This window comes from Amyelois transitella, chromosome Z (assembly GCF_032362555.1).
Source record: "Amyelois transitella isolate CPQ chromosome Z, ilAmyTran1.1, whole genome shotgun sequence".
Classification (NCBI taxonomy): Eukaryota; Metazoa; Arthropoda; class Insecta; order Lepidoptera; family Pyralidae; genus Amyelois; species Amyelois transitella.
Genome location: NC_083535.1, coordinates 10,514,111 through 10,531,153, shown reverse-complemented (window position 1 = coordinate 10,531,153; position 17,043 = coordinate 10,514,111). Strand labels below are relative to the sequence as shown.

Here is a 17,043-nt window from a genome sequence, read left to right as displayed (position 1 = left end):
CAAATAAACTGACGACATATCTAAATAAATTAAAGATATTTTTAGAGAAATCTTAGAAGAGCCAAACTTAAACAAAAGTAATTCAGAAGCCTCGATGAAAATTTTGTATCATCCAAAATTCTAATCGTTAAAAATAATCAGTCATTTACAGTGGAATGTTCAAAATGAATCATATAATTGAATAGGCATGTAACAATTCGTAGAACGCTCGTAGCACTTCGTAGCACCTCGTAGTTGTGCTACGACTATTCAATGCAAAGTTGGAGACAGTTGGTACATAACTGTCCAAACAGGACTCATGTTTTCAAGAGTTTCCTGAATCTCTTTGAAACATCTTAACAGATATATTGTATTGTATAGTGAATGATCTATGAAATAAGACTAAAAAACGGATGTTTTTTTTTCGAACGTTTAATTTCCTTTACATGCTCTTAGAGTAAATAATCATCCAAATGAACTAGTTCATTTGATTTAAGTCGATGTAGTACAATGACCATAGTCCCAAGTTGAACTAGATTTCCTTATTAATAGGGTCATGGAAGTCAGACCACTTTTTGTCCGTCGTACAGTTCAGTTGTCCGGTTAACTTATCTGACTGATTCGTCTAGATTAAAAGCAGCTTACTAGCGCATCGCATAATCAGAAGAATCTGAAGTTTTCAAGCCTAAAACAACATAGCAATATTACACAGAATATTACCATCTATATACCTACTTTGTAAAATGACAATATCACATAAACATCTTGCTATTAAAATACTAAATACATACATACATATGGTCACGTCTATTTCCCTTGCGGGGTAGACAGAGCCAACAGACTTGAAAAGACTGAATGGCCACGTTCAGCTATTTGGCTTAATGATATAATTGAGGTTCAAATAGTGACAGGTTGCTGGCCCATCGCCTAAAAAAGAATCCCAAGTTTTAAGCCTATCCCTATCCTATATTAAATTACTATAGTTATTTAGTAACTATAGTATTTTAACCGCTATTTTGTACGTCGGGTCATTACGATGCTGCTCGACAATCAAGATTCAGGCTCACAACTAGTGCAATGGCAGGTTGGCTCAAGGATGGACCAAACAGCAGTGCACATTTCGGAATTATTTAAAATTATTCTGAATTCTTAACTCCTTTCATTCACAGGTACATACAGATTAACATTGATACATACATAAAGTCACCGCTTTCCCGGAGGAGTAGGCAGGGTGCATTTTTCCACTTACCACGATATCTGCATACTTCTTTCGCTTCATCCACATTTATATATCTCTGTATAATGCTGTGTGGTTCCCGGCACCAATACAAAAAAGAATAGGACCACACTTATCTTTCCCATGGATGTCGTAAAAGGCGACTAAGGGGTAGGCTTATAAACTTGGGATTCTTCTTTTAGGCGATGGGCTAGCAACCTGTCACTATTTGAATCTCAATCTTATCTTAAAGCCAAATAGCTGAACGTGGCCTATCACTCTTTACAAGACTGTAGGCTCTGCCTACCCCGCAAGGGATATAGACGTGATTATATGTATGTATGTACATATATATCTCTTCATGCAAGTTCGGCTTCAGAACTCTTGACCGATTTACACAAACATAAAAATCTGAAAATTCTGATTTCGTCGGTCTTTTGTATGTAGATACGCCTTAATCAAAACTATACATACATACATAAAATCACGCCTCTTTCCCGGAGGGGTAGGCAGAGACTACCTCTTTCCACTTGCCACGATCTCTGCATACTTCTTTCGCTTCGTCCACATTCATAACTCTCTTCATACAAGCTCGGCGGTTTCGGGTACTTTTGACCTGACCCTTTACCAGGACGTCCTTAATTTGATCAAGATACGTTCGTCTAGGTCTTCCCACTCCGACCTTTCCCTCCACACTCTCCTTGTATATCTGCTTAGTCAACCTGCTTTCATTCATCCTCTCCACATGACCGAACCATCTTAACATACCCTTTTCTATTCCTGTAACTACATCTTCTTTCACATCACAACATTCCCTTATCACGCTGTTCCTTATCCTGTCACTCAATTTCACACCCATCATACTCCTTAACGCTCTCATTTCCACTGCATTTATTCTGCTTTCATGCTTCTTTTGCCATACCCAACTTTCACTCCCAAACATTAATGTCGGGACCAACACGCCCCTGTGCACAGCCAGTCGAGCCTTTTTGGATAGTTTCTGACTGCTCATAAAGGCATGCAAAGCTCCATTCACCATGTTCCCCGCGTTCACTCTCCTTTCAATATCACTATCATACTTGCCATCTGATGTAAACTTTGATCCTAGATATACAAACTCTTTCACTTGCTCCACTTTTTCTCCTAATCAAAACTATATGTACAGCTTGCTATACGACCTACATGTTTCATGATGGCACAGATCGCGGGTTCGATTCCTCCCGAGGGAGAATCTCGCGACCTACAAACGTTACCTATGTTCCTTATATATTTGAAGTTTATTCGTTTATGCACTCTAGGTACATACCTAGACCACATGGTCTTTATGGTCGAACGTGTAATGGCAAAGAAATAAGATTATATTTTGATATCTATGAACTTGGGAGTCCTCTTATAGGCGATGGTCTAGCAACCTCACTCTTTGAATCTCAATTCCATCATGAAGCCATACAGCTGAACGTGGCCTTTCAGTCTTTTCGAGATTGTTGGCTCCATCTATCTCACAAGGGATATACGTGACTATATGTATGTATCTATATAAAATATTACTTCTTTCCGGGATAGGCAGATACTTCGTCTTTCCACTTGCCATCATTCCTGCTAAAAATATTCTGGGGTAAATACTTTAAGACTAGGTGTAAAGGATTTTATTTTGAAGTTAGGATACCTTGCGCATTAGTAGGCGTACTTAATGGAAATCTAGTTTTAGTATGTAAGTTTTGAGAGCCGAATACTAATAGATCGTGTAGCCCCCAAATACTAATGTTGCACATTGTGATTTAAAATTTGTCAGGATTTTTACGGAATATAATGTGAAAGTATACTCCAATTTTCTCATAAGGATTAATATTTTCTGAACTAAAATTCACCAAGATTGAAGCTTTCCGAGTAGTTATGAGGTCGTCACAGATATAATACAACGGACCGCTGCCAAACGATCCGAAGATAAATTAAAACTTCTGCCAAGTTATAGGAAAACATTGCCAAAATTTGACTATGCGTATATTTCGTTTATATAATCCTACTACTATTATAAAGGCGAAAGTTTGTATCTTTTTATCCCAGAGTTCCCGCGGGATTGATAGGGTTTCCATGCGGACGAAGTCGCGGGCGGCCTCTAGTTTTATATATTATGATGGAACATACATATAATGAGTTTCAAACAAAAATCATCTAAATTTTCTAAATATCACATAGGGGTATCAGTTAATTCACAAAATCCATTTTATGTACATACGTATATACTCAGGGATCATAGTCTTTGCAAAACATAAACCTACGCTTACCTTCTTTATATGGGGGTGAAGATCTATCGGTCGTTTAAGTACGAAAAAAATGCACAAACACTAAGTACCACGTACGACAAATTGTGCGATATTTCAGGGGTGTAGAGGGGTAGGGGAGGCAACATCTGTGCCAATAAATTAGGGAACACGAGGAAAAGTGTCTGTGAAAACATGTCGCCTCGCACGTACAAACTTTGACAGTTTGTCTGCTGAAGTTACAATAGTTGTTGCAGAGCTACGTTTCCTGGCGAATTCGGGTATTCCCGCTAATGATCTAGGAGTTTCGTCTGATGCCGTGACCTTTGTTAATAGGATAACGTGAACAGTGTGCAATATAATTAAATGTAGACAAATATATAGTATACAGATGGAGCTAGCTCCAAAAAGTAAGAGACTATTCGAGACCCCTATCAGTAGTCTCGAACTTATTTATCTTTTAATACATGTATAGATAACAATTTATTTGACTTGGACTTTTTTGACTCTATACTTCGCGAAATAGGCCGTCAAACACGCACGCGCAAGTGCATAATAAAATTTGTATAACAACTAAAGAATTCTTTTTTCTTAAATTTTCTATATTTTTTTCCTAGCGGGTCTTTAGCTAGATACTCATTTTCGTAATGTTGGATACGGTTTTCATTCTCATTCATGAATTTCCTTTCTATCCTTTGTAATCAGTTCGCGTGCTGTCAGCTTATCAATAATTCTTGTTTGAACATCGGGAATCATTTCAGTGTAGGCAAGGCCACGGGTCGCATCCATACTTTATAAATCCAATTGATGTGTGATTGACGGAATTCGTTTAATTTATACATGAAGTTAACCAACATATTATTGACTAGCTGTTGCCCGCGGCTCCACCCGCGTGTTTTCGAGTAACCTATGGACACAACAATTATCCACACTATAATAGATTTTACTGCCTGTTAATTTTTATCGTTACCAGACTATCTTGATTCTGGTCTCTCTATGTAACATCTTCAAATCACGATAAGTATTTAAACGGGCTCTTAGACTCAACCGAAACATATTCAGAAGGCAATAACGGAGAGAAATTTATAATTATACCAATACATAGTCCTACCGAGTAGTCTTACTAGTAGAACAACTGGGATTTTTCATCCTAATAAACTAAGGGTTTTTTCCATTAGTTTAACTTTAATATAAAATCACAGTCACACAGATCAGCCAAGGCTGACAAAATAAATTGATTAGCTATTTTTATTTCAGTTGCGAAAAAGCTGGAAAGAAATAAAGGACATTTACATACATAAGTAGTTAATCAAAAATCAGTCGATCGTTTGGTAAAAGCTAGTCAATCATGACTGCAGAATTATTGATACAATCGATTTAACAAGCTGATGATAGGCTAGTTCTGAGTATTTCGAATCAATACCGAAACATTATAAGGTGAAGTCTTTCTCTATTTACGTCTATAATAGAAGCAGTTAGGAAAACGTGAATGTAAACAAAAAGCTGTTTAGGTTATTGGCTTGAATAATCTTATCATTGGAATATTAAGATATATTGTTTATAGCCTTTATTTAGTAAGCTAAATAAAGGCTATAAACAATATATATAATTTGAAAAATTAGAAATGCGGATCACAATGTTTAATATAGAGCAAAAGCAAAGAACAATGTGTGTTTGAGGGATGGAAGGCATATTTTAATAGTTTGTATGTTATGTTTTGTTTGAATGATATGATGGAAGAAGTGGAAAGATTTTGTCACTGTATTCTCCTCTGGAAATGAGGCGTGTATAATTGATACCATAATTAATGTTTCCTTTACCTATAACAACAGCAAATGAATATTTACAGGATTAGAAAATTAAATCATCTCTAACTCTACTTTCTGTGAAATTCTACATTTTGGAATTTCCACATTATGGGAGTTCAACTTTCTGATCTTTGAGGATTTTTATAGTCAATTTATATCAATAAAATTGACTGGACGATACTAACAGAAATAAGTAGATACCAGCATATTGTAATAAGTAAAAAACCAATTACTCAGAGTAAGACAATATAATTAACCAAGTAAGTAACAGTATACGACAAAACGTAACATAAAATCTTAAAATTATTCTAATAGTAAGTTTCTTTTTCGATCCACTTCGAAATATTATTCCTTATTAAATATCGTCGCAGTTCATCTCCCATGATCATTAGAAACATGAAAGGTAAGGCTAGAAAGAAGTTATGCCACTCTAACACCTCCGTGCCAAACACTTCGTTACAAAGAGGGACATAGGTCACAAGAACAGCTGCTATCAAATCTATAATGATACTTATATTCAAAATGTGGTTCTTCATACCCTTCTTTAAAAGTGAAACTCTTCGAGTTTTACAAATTATTACGTCCGAAATTTGGGTCCAACAAATGGCAACGAAATACGCAGTCTGTGCTTTTTTCTCCAATTTTTTCCTCTCCTCGTAAAACCAAGGCCGACCCAGGGTGTCGGAAATAGTCTCAGTTTTATTCTCCCACGATTTACGAATGAAGAATAGGTCGCTTGGGAAAAATCCATCTTCAGCCATAACTATAAAATAAGCAAACATACTACCGAAGAATTGTATCAGACCAACTTGAAAATAAGCCATAAACAAAAGCACTCTGTTTACAAGGCGATCTGAAGGATTTCGAGGAGGCACTGACATTATATCCATCTCAGAGTCTTCATATGCGAGGCTCATCGCTGGTAGCAAATCTGTTCCAACATTAATCACTAAAATTAGCATTAAAGTTATTGGTAAAGGTAATCCCACGCAAGCGTAAACAACAAACGGTAACATTTCAGGTGTATTGGAAGTAAGTGTATATGCAATTGTTTTCTTTAAATTATCAAAAATCCGCCTTCCTTCTTGAATTCCTAAAACAATGGAGGCAAAATTGTCATCAAGTAGAATCATGTCAGCAGTTTGTTTTGATACTTCGGTTCCGTTTATACCCATAGCTATACCAATATCGGCTTTCTTTAAAGCTGGAGAATCGTTTACACCATCCCCTGTAACTGCAACGACATGTTGTAAAGCTTGATAACATTCCACTATAAACAATTTCTGTTGAGGACTAGTCCTAGCGAATGTAATTTCCGAGTATTTAGTTTGAACAGCCATCAAATCAACCTCGCTCATTTTTCTCAAATCGTCACCTGTTACTACAATGGCAGTGAACATATTTCTTATATGAGGAGGTATGTCAGTTACTTCGATGTGATGTTCAAATGCATAATCATAAGCGGTCGGCGATGTGATAGTTCCGCACTGGCGAGATATAGCAAGAGCTGTCAAGGGGTGATCGCCGGTAACCATAACAACTTTGATACCAGCTTGCCTGCAAAGTGCGATGGCACGATCGATTCCTTCTCTCGGTGAATCTATCATAGATATAGCTCCAACAAAAACCAAATCTTCGAGCATAAAATTCCGCTGCTGTGTGTCAAATTTATAACCGACGGGATAAGATTCCAAAGGCAACTGTAAATCGCAATATCCAATGACACGTTCGCCCATATTAGCTAACTTCATGAAATTAGCTTTTAATTCTTTTTTTAATTGCGGCGTTATTGTCTGTTCTCCTTCATCTGTATGCACTTTTGTACAATATTCCAAAACTATCTCTGGGGCTCCTTTCATAATCAAATAATGACTTTGAGTAGCCTGTAGCAGATGAATTGTTACTTGATATTTATATGCCGAGCTAAAAGGTATTTCAGCTACTTTAGGATTATCTTGTTGAATCTGAGTAGCTGATCTATTGATCTCCATGTAACGTAATATTGCAGATTCAGATGCATCACCCATTATTTTTCTCTTCTCAACAGGTAAATTTATAGTATCATGCGCAAATGTAGCTCTAAGGTTCAAAGAAGCTGCTAAGCAAAGATAAGAATAAGTGTGATCGGATACATGAGTATGATCAAATTTATCATAAACATGAAAGTTACAAAACAAATGTGATACTTTCATCTGATTCTCCGTTAAGGTACCAGTTTTGTCAGAGCATATGCAGGAAGTGGAACCCAAGGTTTCTACTGCTTGTAAAGATTTAGCGAGACAGTTCTTTTTCTTTAGCTGGTTAGCAGATAGAGTCATGCACACAGTTAGTGTCACAATCAAACCTTCCGGCACGTTTGCTAATATTATACCCAGCATGTATTGCAAAGCAGAGAACCAATTCTTCTGAATAAAATATACCATCAAAAAGAAGATAAAGCCAAGTACAAAAGCGACACCGCAAATTAATTTCACAAAGTGTGTAATTTCTTTCGCAATGGGGGTTTCCTCTTTTTTGAGACCTGTCACTAAACCAGCTATTTTTCCAATTTGGGTCATTTCACCAACCGCTACAACTATACCTTTTGCAGATCCTTCTATTATAGGACAGCCAAAGTATGCCATATTTTTTGACTCCAAAGGATTAGCATGAGTACATTCAGGCCTATGCGAGATCGGTTCGGATTCTCCGGTTAAAGATGACATATCCGTTTTAAAATTAGTGCATGTTAAAATACGCACGTCAGCTGGAACCACTTCTCCTCCTGACATTTCTACAATATCTCCCAATACGATATCAACATTGGGTATTATTTTTTTATGTCCCTCGCGAACAACAACTGCATTTGGTGGTACCATATTTTGGAAACCACTCATTACTTGCATATTTTTTGCTTCTTGATAGAAACCAAATAGACCGGTTCCTAAGACAGTAGCTGAAATTACGCAGCCGAGGTAAAGATACTCCACCTCAGAATGCCCTCCGTCTGATGAACCGTAAAAAGTCAAGAAGATGTATGCTATGAAATTGATTATGGCCCCTACCCAGAGCACACATTGAAACCATCCGAAGAGATTATGTTGAAAAATTTTCCAGTAACTATTGCCTCCTAGTTCAACGAGCGCGTTGGGTCCATGAATCTCTAAGAGCTGCTTAGCAACGCTCTCAGTGAGCCCAGCCTCGACATTAGTCCGATATACGATCTCCAGTTGGGCGGGTGTCAGGAAGTGATCGCCGGTATGGGTTTCTTCTTTGAGGAGATTAAGCTCGGAGGTGATGTCGGCGGCAGGGGCGAAGCTTTGCCGTCGGCCTCCCACAAGAGAAATACTTGAACGACGTCGCGTTGAGTGCGGCATTTTTTTAAACTAGACCTCGGATTACTTAAATATATATATATTTTTTATTCTGTCTATTAACGACATTCAGCAAATATTATAGAATAATACGTCAACGTCAATTGTGGTGTGGTTTAAACTTGAAATAAAAACTCTTTTCTACGTCATTCCCACATTCTTGTTTTAAGAAAATATACTCAGAAACAGAAACCAAAGTGAGCAAAACGTCCAAATCCATCAAATATTCGAGGCCAAAATACCTATTGAAATTCAGAAAATAATAGGTGTTCCAGTGGTTTTAGCAATAAAGCAGACTTTTTGCGCGCCACTCCCTTCTTCTCTGGGTTAAATTGTTTTACTTATTTTACAGGGTTTCATGAGAAAATGCGGAGATTTCACATCTATGGTTTCTCACAGACTTAGAAATATAGAGTAATATTAAAGTTTTTAAATCTGTGGGTTCGTGAATTACATATTTTTTTTGTTTCTTCCAAATAAATAATACGGGATGGATGTTTGAGCTTTTGTGTTTCAACAGAAACTACAATACACTTAAAAAATAATGCTGGACATTTGACCTAACAGTTTGACAGCCAGTCTAGTGAGAGCTACAGATTTTAAAATGTTCCGAATAATAAACAAAGTAATACGTCGATGTAGGAAATATAGGTACCTGAAGAAATATTACATCAAGAGTCTGATTGATAAATCTTGATTTTCATCAATGTATAAATAACGCAGCTGAGAATAAAGATACGAAGTAGGTAGCCAAGATGAATTTCTAACAGTTCATTTCATAATTATTCAGGCGTATTTTTATAACGTGTTTTTCAGTTGCATACATACATACATAAAATCACGCCTCTTTCCCGGAGGGGTAGGCAGAGACTACCTCTTTCCACTTGCCACGATCCCTGCATACTTCCTTTGCTACATCCACATTCATAACTCTCTTCATGCAAGCTCGGCGGTTTCGGGTACTTTTGACCTGACCCCTTACCAGGACGTCCTTAATTTGATCAAGACATGTTCGTCTAGGTCTTCCCACCCCGACCTTTCCCTCCACACTCTCCATGTATATCTGCTTAGTCAACCTGTTTTCATTCATCCTCTCCACATGACCGAACCATCTCAACATACCCTTTTTCAGTTGCAATCCACTTAAAGAGGAGCCCGAGGTAAATTACAAGCGACTGAGATCAGTTCTCAATCTTAACCGGTAGGTAGAGCATGTAGAATTCTTTATACAATCAGTCGAAAAATGTGCAAAATTTTTCCATGATTTTGAATGCAGCAGCAGCTAACAGATGCCAATACCATGAAGGGTTTATTTGTTTAAATACTTACAAAAAGGAGTCATTCATCAGTTGGGTCACAATGGAATTCGAACGTGTTCCAACACCTATGTTCAAATTATTTTTGCAAAATGCATAAATGGCAATTTATTAAACTCTTCACACGATGACGCTATCCAACGCCACTCTGTAATACAGAGCAGACTGCTGTGGCTAAGGTTTTCCACAAGGAATAATAGTTCTGCTGACTAACGAGGGAAACAAAGCGAGTTATGGTCACAAAAAAGTGGAATCTCATTAAATATTTCCACCGCTGTGTTGGAGAAAGTCGCCCGTTTCGAATCTACTGAGCCATAATTATTGTCGTTCGCAGGGCGCCACAGGTTGTAGCTACAGGTTGCCCCAATTTATTAACGGCCGGGAATAACTTGCTGGCTTCCTCCCTCGCAGCCCTATTGATGTCACGTCTACCTACGCTTACTACTTTAAGCTCTATTATGCCTTTGTCTTTAAGCCATTTATGAAATGAACCTGTTTCTGCGTTCTGTATTTTATTTCGCGCGACGTTTAAAAAGATTTTTTATACTGTGCAGCGCAATGCGATTTCAGTTCTTGAGAGATAGATATGGCAATATATTTGTACATATTGCGATTAGTTAATTTCTTTCTATCCTTATTATATAAATCAGAATACTATACCTTTTTTAATTTATATTGATATATATTTATATTTACATTGAACATATTCGTTCACTTAAAAGCGCATTAACTCACAATGTTTTCTCTCTCCGTAAGCGCGCGAGTCAGCATCTCATTTATAAGTATACATTTTTTGTTGCAGGTTACACCGAGGAGCAGCCTTCCACGCAGTTCACGGCTCAGCTCCCCAGCGAGCTGAGTCCGGCCGCCGGCGCCTCCCAGCCCGCCCCGCAGCCCTCTCAGCCTCTCTCTTATGCTCTTCTGCAACTCTCCTCCGCCTCCGACTCCACAGAACAGCCCTTTCTCCATGTGCAACTCCAGTCTTCGCCTGTCTCCCCTCCACCGCCACCGGCGAGCGGCAAGTCAATATCCATGTGCTACACCAGCACCGGCGCCCTTCTCTCGTTGCCGCCGAAGAAAAAGGATATATATCGACCATACTGCCTAGGCGATCGCGCGGCTCACTTGAACCGGGCAGAAGAAGATCTAAATGCGGCACATGCGATTCTCGACCTCAGCCAGCACGCGGTCTACCTCACCACCCCGGCCCCGCCACGCGTGGAACCGTCACCTCCCGAGCCGCCGCCGCCACCACCAGAACCGCCTGCGCAGGAGCAGACCACCGAGCGGCCGCGCGAGACCGTCGCCTATACCTACGACGCGTTCTTCGTGAGCGATGGACGATCTAAGCGGCGCAATTTCGCTAGCGCCCCTGTTGAAAGTGCACAGCAACCAGAACCAAAATCAAAATACACGTGCAACGAATGCGGCAAAAGATATGCCACATCGTCTAATCTGTCGCGGCACAAACAGACGCACCGCAGCCTTGACTCGGTGGCGGCCAAGCGGTGCGGCGAGTGCGGCAAGGCGTACGTGTCCATGCCCGCGCTCGCCATGCACGTGCTGACGCATCAGTTATCGCATGTGTGCGGGGTGTGCGGAAAGTTATTCTCAAGACCGTGGCTGCTGCAGGGCCACCTTCGCTCCCACACTGGCGAGAAACCCTATGGGTGCGCCCACTGCGGGAAAGCGTTCGCGGACCGCTCCAACCTACGTGCTCACATGCAGACGCACTCTTCTGATAAGAACTTCGAGTGCGGGCGCTGCCACAAGACATTCGCCCTCAAGAGCTACCTCAACAAGCACCAAGAGTCGGCGTGCGCCCGCGACGAGGACTCCCCGTCGCCCGAAGCGCCCGCCTCGGCCTCCGGCTAGCCGCTGACCGAGCCCCACGCAACTAGGGACCGTAACCAACACCGTTAGGTTTATTATTAAACGTAAAGTATTAATATGAATTTAGCTTGTTAGCGTAATATTATAAATTTACAAAGAAACTAGGATCGGTAGCGGCCGCCGCAGTCGTGAGGCTGATCGGCCGTACCGCTTCGAAATCGAGCAACGTTTCGCAAACAACGAATCACGTACGACCCCGTAGGGCCGCCACCGCGGTCATAGATAGCGACAGACGTCCCGATAACGTTAACTTTTAATTATGTATATACTCGTCGATAAAATATACCCTTATATACATAGAAGTATTGAAATATGAATGAAACTAATATCTTTTGTAGGTGATTTTTACAACCGCAAAGTAGGTTAGAGAGTATTAACGTAAGTTTAGCGTCGAGATGAAAAAGCCGAGCGCCGAGCAAGCGTGTGGAGGGGCCGTCTCGGTGAGCAACTTGCCAAAACTTTCCGTCCGAAGCTCCCACACGCCGCCGCGCCGCGCCGCGCCGCAACGCGACAGTGCCTTAGCGGTAGGGATGGGTGATACGAACATTACTTTATAACAGACCAGATAACGCTCGCCGAATCGGCATCGTGCCGTTTTTACAATCATAATTCTTTTTACGCGCAATACCATTATGTAGAAACCATTCGTAGGAAATCGGTCGCAGTGATAAACGCATTAATAACGACTGTCGGCCATAGTTTGCGAACTGTGGCTTTATAATAATCGCGACAATATCACTCACCACTACAAAGCGGCGAGCGCGCGCCGCCCACACCCGCCGTCTCGCCTTCTCAAGATTATCTTTGAGATTTAACATTCTTTGATAAAAAATTGGAAATCGATTATGTTTAGGTACTTTAAAAAAATCGACACACATTTAGCGATACTCATATGGGTGAAAAGAAAATATAAAATTTTTGACTACATTTATTAATGTTTTTAAAACTAAGTTATTAACTTATCATACATATAATCAGTCTCGATCTTACAAAATAATATGAAGGCAGTCGGCGGGAGCCCAAATGCGACGTCGAAGGGGCAAAGTCGCACATCTTACAGCGAGCATGCCTTTAGTTGATCGTTTGTACTCGTGACAAGTCAAACATTACTGGCAATAAAATAGGTAGCAAGCTAGACACGCGCTATTAACACGCGTTAACTAGTGAAAAGTTTATTATTAAATACTAAAAAAAAAAAACAAAAAAATCGGCAAATACGGAAACACCATTTGGCTATATTAACGCGTGTTAAAGTGATTCTAAAGTAACTTAGAGTAAGGTAGTTTAAGTTAGTTTACAAGATGAGCACGAGGTGCTCGGAGAGTTGGGTATTCGAAAAGCAATAATAATGTAGGCACTGAAAAGTCGCGCACCGCTGTCGATAGACACAGCAGACTTACCCCGTAGCGAGTAGCTTGGTAGTTGTCCCGGGCGTTACTGCTTGCCAGAAATATAAACATAAAATGTCCAAAAAGGTCAAGTTATTCTGGCAAGTAGCCGTCCGTATCCTCTATTTATTAGTTAGTGCCTCGCAAGTCAATTCGTCGTGGTGGTTTAATTTGAGCCCTGTCAATTAAATAATATCTTTTAAAAAGACATAGTTCCTGTATTTATTGAAGTTCTCATTCGAGATGGGTAAATTATGTGTCAACTTGTTTGAAAGTGCAATATTTTTTAGACATGTAAACATTGTTTAGATTTTGATCCGTTTTATGACCGAGACGGTATAATTTCCATACTAAAATTTCCGATGTTAGTGCTATCGTTCTACATAACGCTGTTCATTGTGGGATACAAATATAAATGCGCTATATTTAATATTCCATATATTAAACCTGTTTCACATTATTGCAATGTCAATTTCTACTTATTATGCGTGATTGTTGAATTATGTAAGTGCATAAAAGTTTGTAAAATTTAATCTTGACACCTCTTTTAACTGGTTTGCAACCTACAACTGTAGGTAATTACGTTAATGCGTTAAATTTTAATCAATTACAAAAATAAATTATATTTAGTAATATTTTTAATAATATTTTATATAAAATATAATAATCCAAATAAAATTATAATTGTGTCCCACATAAAAATACGCTATGCACTCACATCGGATGTGACAACACAATTGATTTAGAAAGATTCAGATATTGTTGGGATTCCGGAATTTTGACTTAGTGACATTAGCCTACGTTTCATATTACATTAAACCGAAAAGCCTCAAGAGGCACTCACCAGTCCTAGTGATTATATTCCCTAATCCAAATATTCCTTCTAGTAGATGTAGTGCCACATTTTACCTACGTAGATATTATTATAAATAGCTCCTTTCACTCGGACAAAATATGCTTCATTGGACAAAGGTCGCGCGTTATAAGCAATATTATGTAATACATAAGCAATAAAATTGTAGAATTTACTTAGTATATATTTATTTAATAAGATTTTGGTAGAATTTTAGATGTTTTGGTGCTTTGGAGTACTATATTACAATTTATAAACGAAATTAACATCGAACATTTAGATTTAATTATTTAATACGTATGAAACGTGTGCATTTATAATTAAGTATGAAAAGTATCGGTCCACCGTCAAACGATACGTTGTAAATTTAGTATATACCTGTTTAATATTTAAAATGGAAATTGTTTTAATTAGAAAACATTTTATTTGTCATTTAGTTTTATAAATTAGCGATATTAGACTATCATATCTACGTCATAATTCATATTAACATGAAAAGTTTGCACAATGATTTAGTTTAACTATAGGTACACACCCTCATTTTATAAGTAGATATGTCGAGTGAAAATATGAGTTACAATCGTTTGGCGGTGAAAATATTGAAACGATAGAGAATATCGTTATCGTTTCTGATGACCATCTTTTTATCCTTACTATCATTTGCTTTATTACATTTTATCTTTACAAGTAGTTTTGTCTAATAATCTTCTTCTTCTGGTATTTCACTTTGACTTATAATAATTTCGTGTTTCTATTTATCAAACTGTCCATCATTTGTCTTTCTTAGTAAATTCAAAATTAACAGCTTTTAAATTAATATAAAATCAAAGGAGATATTTTATTCAAATATTTATACTAACGTTATTGTAGTGGTTATTATACAGATAGATAATTAAGTATAAATATTAGCTAACGATTAACGAAACCAACTTATATACAAATATATACATTTGAATGTAAATATATCCATGTGTACCAAATTTCCCTTCTTTACAATTTTTGTAGTTGTAGTAAGTATTATGAATAACTTTATGATTAAATATTGACCTAGTGGGGACGTCAAGTACTTTAGAGGACCTAATAGCTATAGTTAAGTCCACGTTAGTACGCATGGCTTAATCACAAAACTGTATTTATTTGGTATCAGTTACTTGTATCACAGTTATGTAACTAACTCTTAACATCTTGAATTCGTACAGTCATCATTCACCAAACTACATAAATATTGAGACGTATTGTAAAACAATAATCTACATGTACCATAAAATTTCTATATCTAACAAGATAACATTAATAAAGATGAATTATTTTTAAAGACATGACTGTACAACCGAACCGAAAATTTGCCTCCACTGTGAATTATTTAGTAAAATAGACTAAAAGATATCCATTATATAGCAACGAGTAAGTACGCAACAGTGATAAAATTAAAATGTCCAAATTAGCAATACTTAAGCAATAACTACATTAGTAATAAAAAATAGTGATAGGCAACTAACATAAGAAGCAATACTAAAAGCAATATTATTTTAATAGGTTTAGTTGAGTTAATATAATGCATTAAAGTCGGCTGAAGATTAGTAGACTGCGACGTGGTGATATTTTCAAAAAGTTTATTTAATATTGGTTAGATTGTATCTCAAAATACTACATTGAAAATACTAAGCTAAATATTGAATTGATAGGTTATAAAGCTCTTCTACCGAACTATGTAATGTAACTTCGACGATTCCTTATAATTTTATTAATGCTAGATAAGTGTTTTAACAAACACTAGGATTGTGTAGATCTAACTATGCTATTTCAGGCTACTATTGTATAAACAAGAATATGCCTTGTCATACGAAAAATAAGGTCTTATTTGACAGAAGTTTATCAAATATCTCCATATGGCAAGTTAATAGACTTTGGTTAATTGAAATAACTATCTAGTCTGTGTTCATGGAAATATTTGTAATAGGTAATAGCGTTTAGGATTCTTAACTCCAAGCAATAATATTATATGTATTAGAAGCTTAGGTAATATTATAATGCCTAAATACATAAAATCATAATAAAAAATAAGAATGGAATAATAAAGTTTCACTCTTGTATTTGTGATTACATTCAATGAAATATTAGACATTTTCTTACAAGATTTTCAGTACAAAATTAAATAATTACTTTGGCAACCTTTAAATTACATCTCAAGTAAATAATTCTTATATAAAAAACGTAAGACCACTTTTCTATCCATGTAGTGATTTTCATCTTGAAGCTCTAATGGGACTACTATTGTATAAGATTGTGTGCCGGTAGGTATACAGCGCGATGTAAAATCAACGAAAAATTGTGATTTTTTAATGGAGACATCGATTTAGAAAGGTTGACGTAGCGAGAAATAAAAACGATAGCAATAATGAGTATTACAACGAATTGTTTCAAATTGTTATAGTTTATTTGCGGAAACAACGAATAATTTTATGAAAATGGAGGTTTCTGGGACGGGAAGGGTTCGGAATGGAATTAGTTTTAGAAAAAGTATTAGATTTACCTGTGTCGCGTCGCAGAAACCTCTCTGTTGTTTTGTTAGTTGAATTGGATATCGGATGTCCTAATTTCGTGGTTAAGTATACGTAAGGCAATATTTACTTTAATGTACTTGTAATTAAGATTTGTATTTGACTAAGCACTTACTAAGTAGTTACTGCAATTATTTTACAAAAAAAGTTTAATCGGTTATTGCAAGTACTTTTCAACGTATTAAAGTTAATGTTTTATAATTTTTATTTATACATTTGGCAATACTTTACGTTGTGATATTAGTTTTATATTTTTGTTATTATTATCTTTCGAAGCCTATATAGCGGCAAAGAATCTAGTCAGTTAGCAAGTAGACAAGTCGGTTAGAGGTCGATACATATTATACCATTAGAGGTAGAAAGGGAGGTGATTTTAAATATGTGATGCATCGCGTAGAATGTGAGAGTGAGTAGG

At 37.3% G+C, this 17,043-nt stretch overlaps 2 protein-coding genes across 2 annotated transcripts in view; one reads left to right on the top strand and one right to left on the bottom strand.

The window, feature by feature from the left end:
- Positions 1 to 11,808, top strand: part of LOC106133800 (transcriptional repressor scratch 2-like) — a 46,985-nt gene extending 35,177 nt beyond the window's left edge. Inside the window, exon 2 of the mRNA XM_060953806.1 lies at positions 10,736 to 11,808. Coding sequence (XP_060809789.1) covers positions 10,736 to 11,808 — 1,073 coding nt within the window. The remainder of the gene's footprint in view (positions 1 to 10,735) is intronic.
- On the bottom strand, positions 5,573 to 8,620 carry LOC106133904 (sodium/potassium-transporting ATPase subunit alpha-like). Its single transcript, XM_013333761.1, has one exon. It carries the CDS (start codon positions 8,618 to 8,620, stop codon positions 5,573 to 5,575), a length of 3,048 nt encoding a protein of 1,015 aa, XP_013189215.1.
- Positions 11,809 to 17,043: the final 5,235 nt, after the last annotated feature.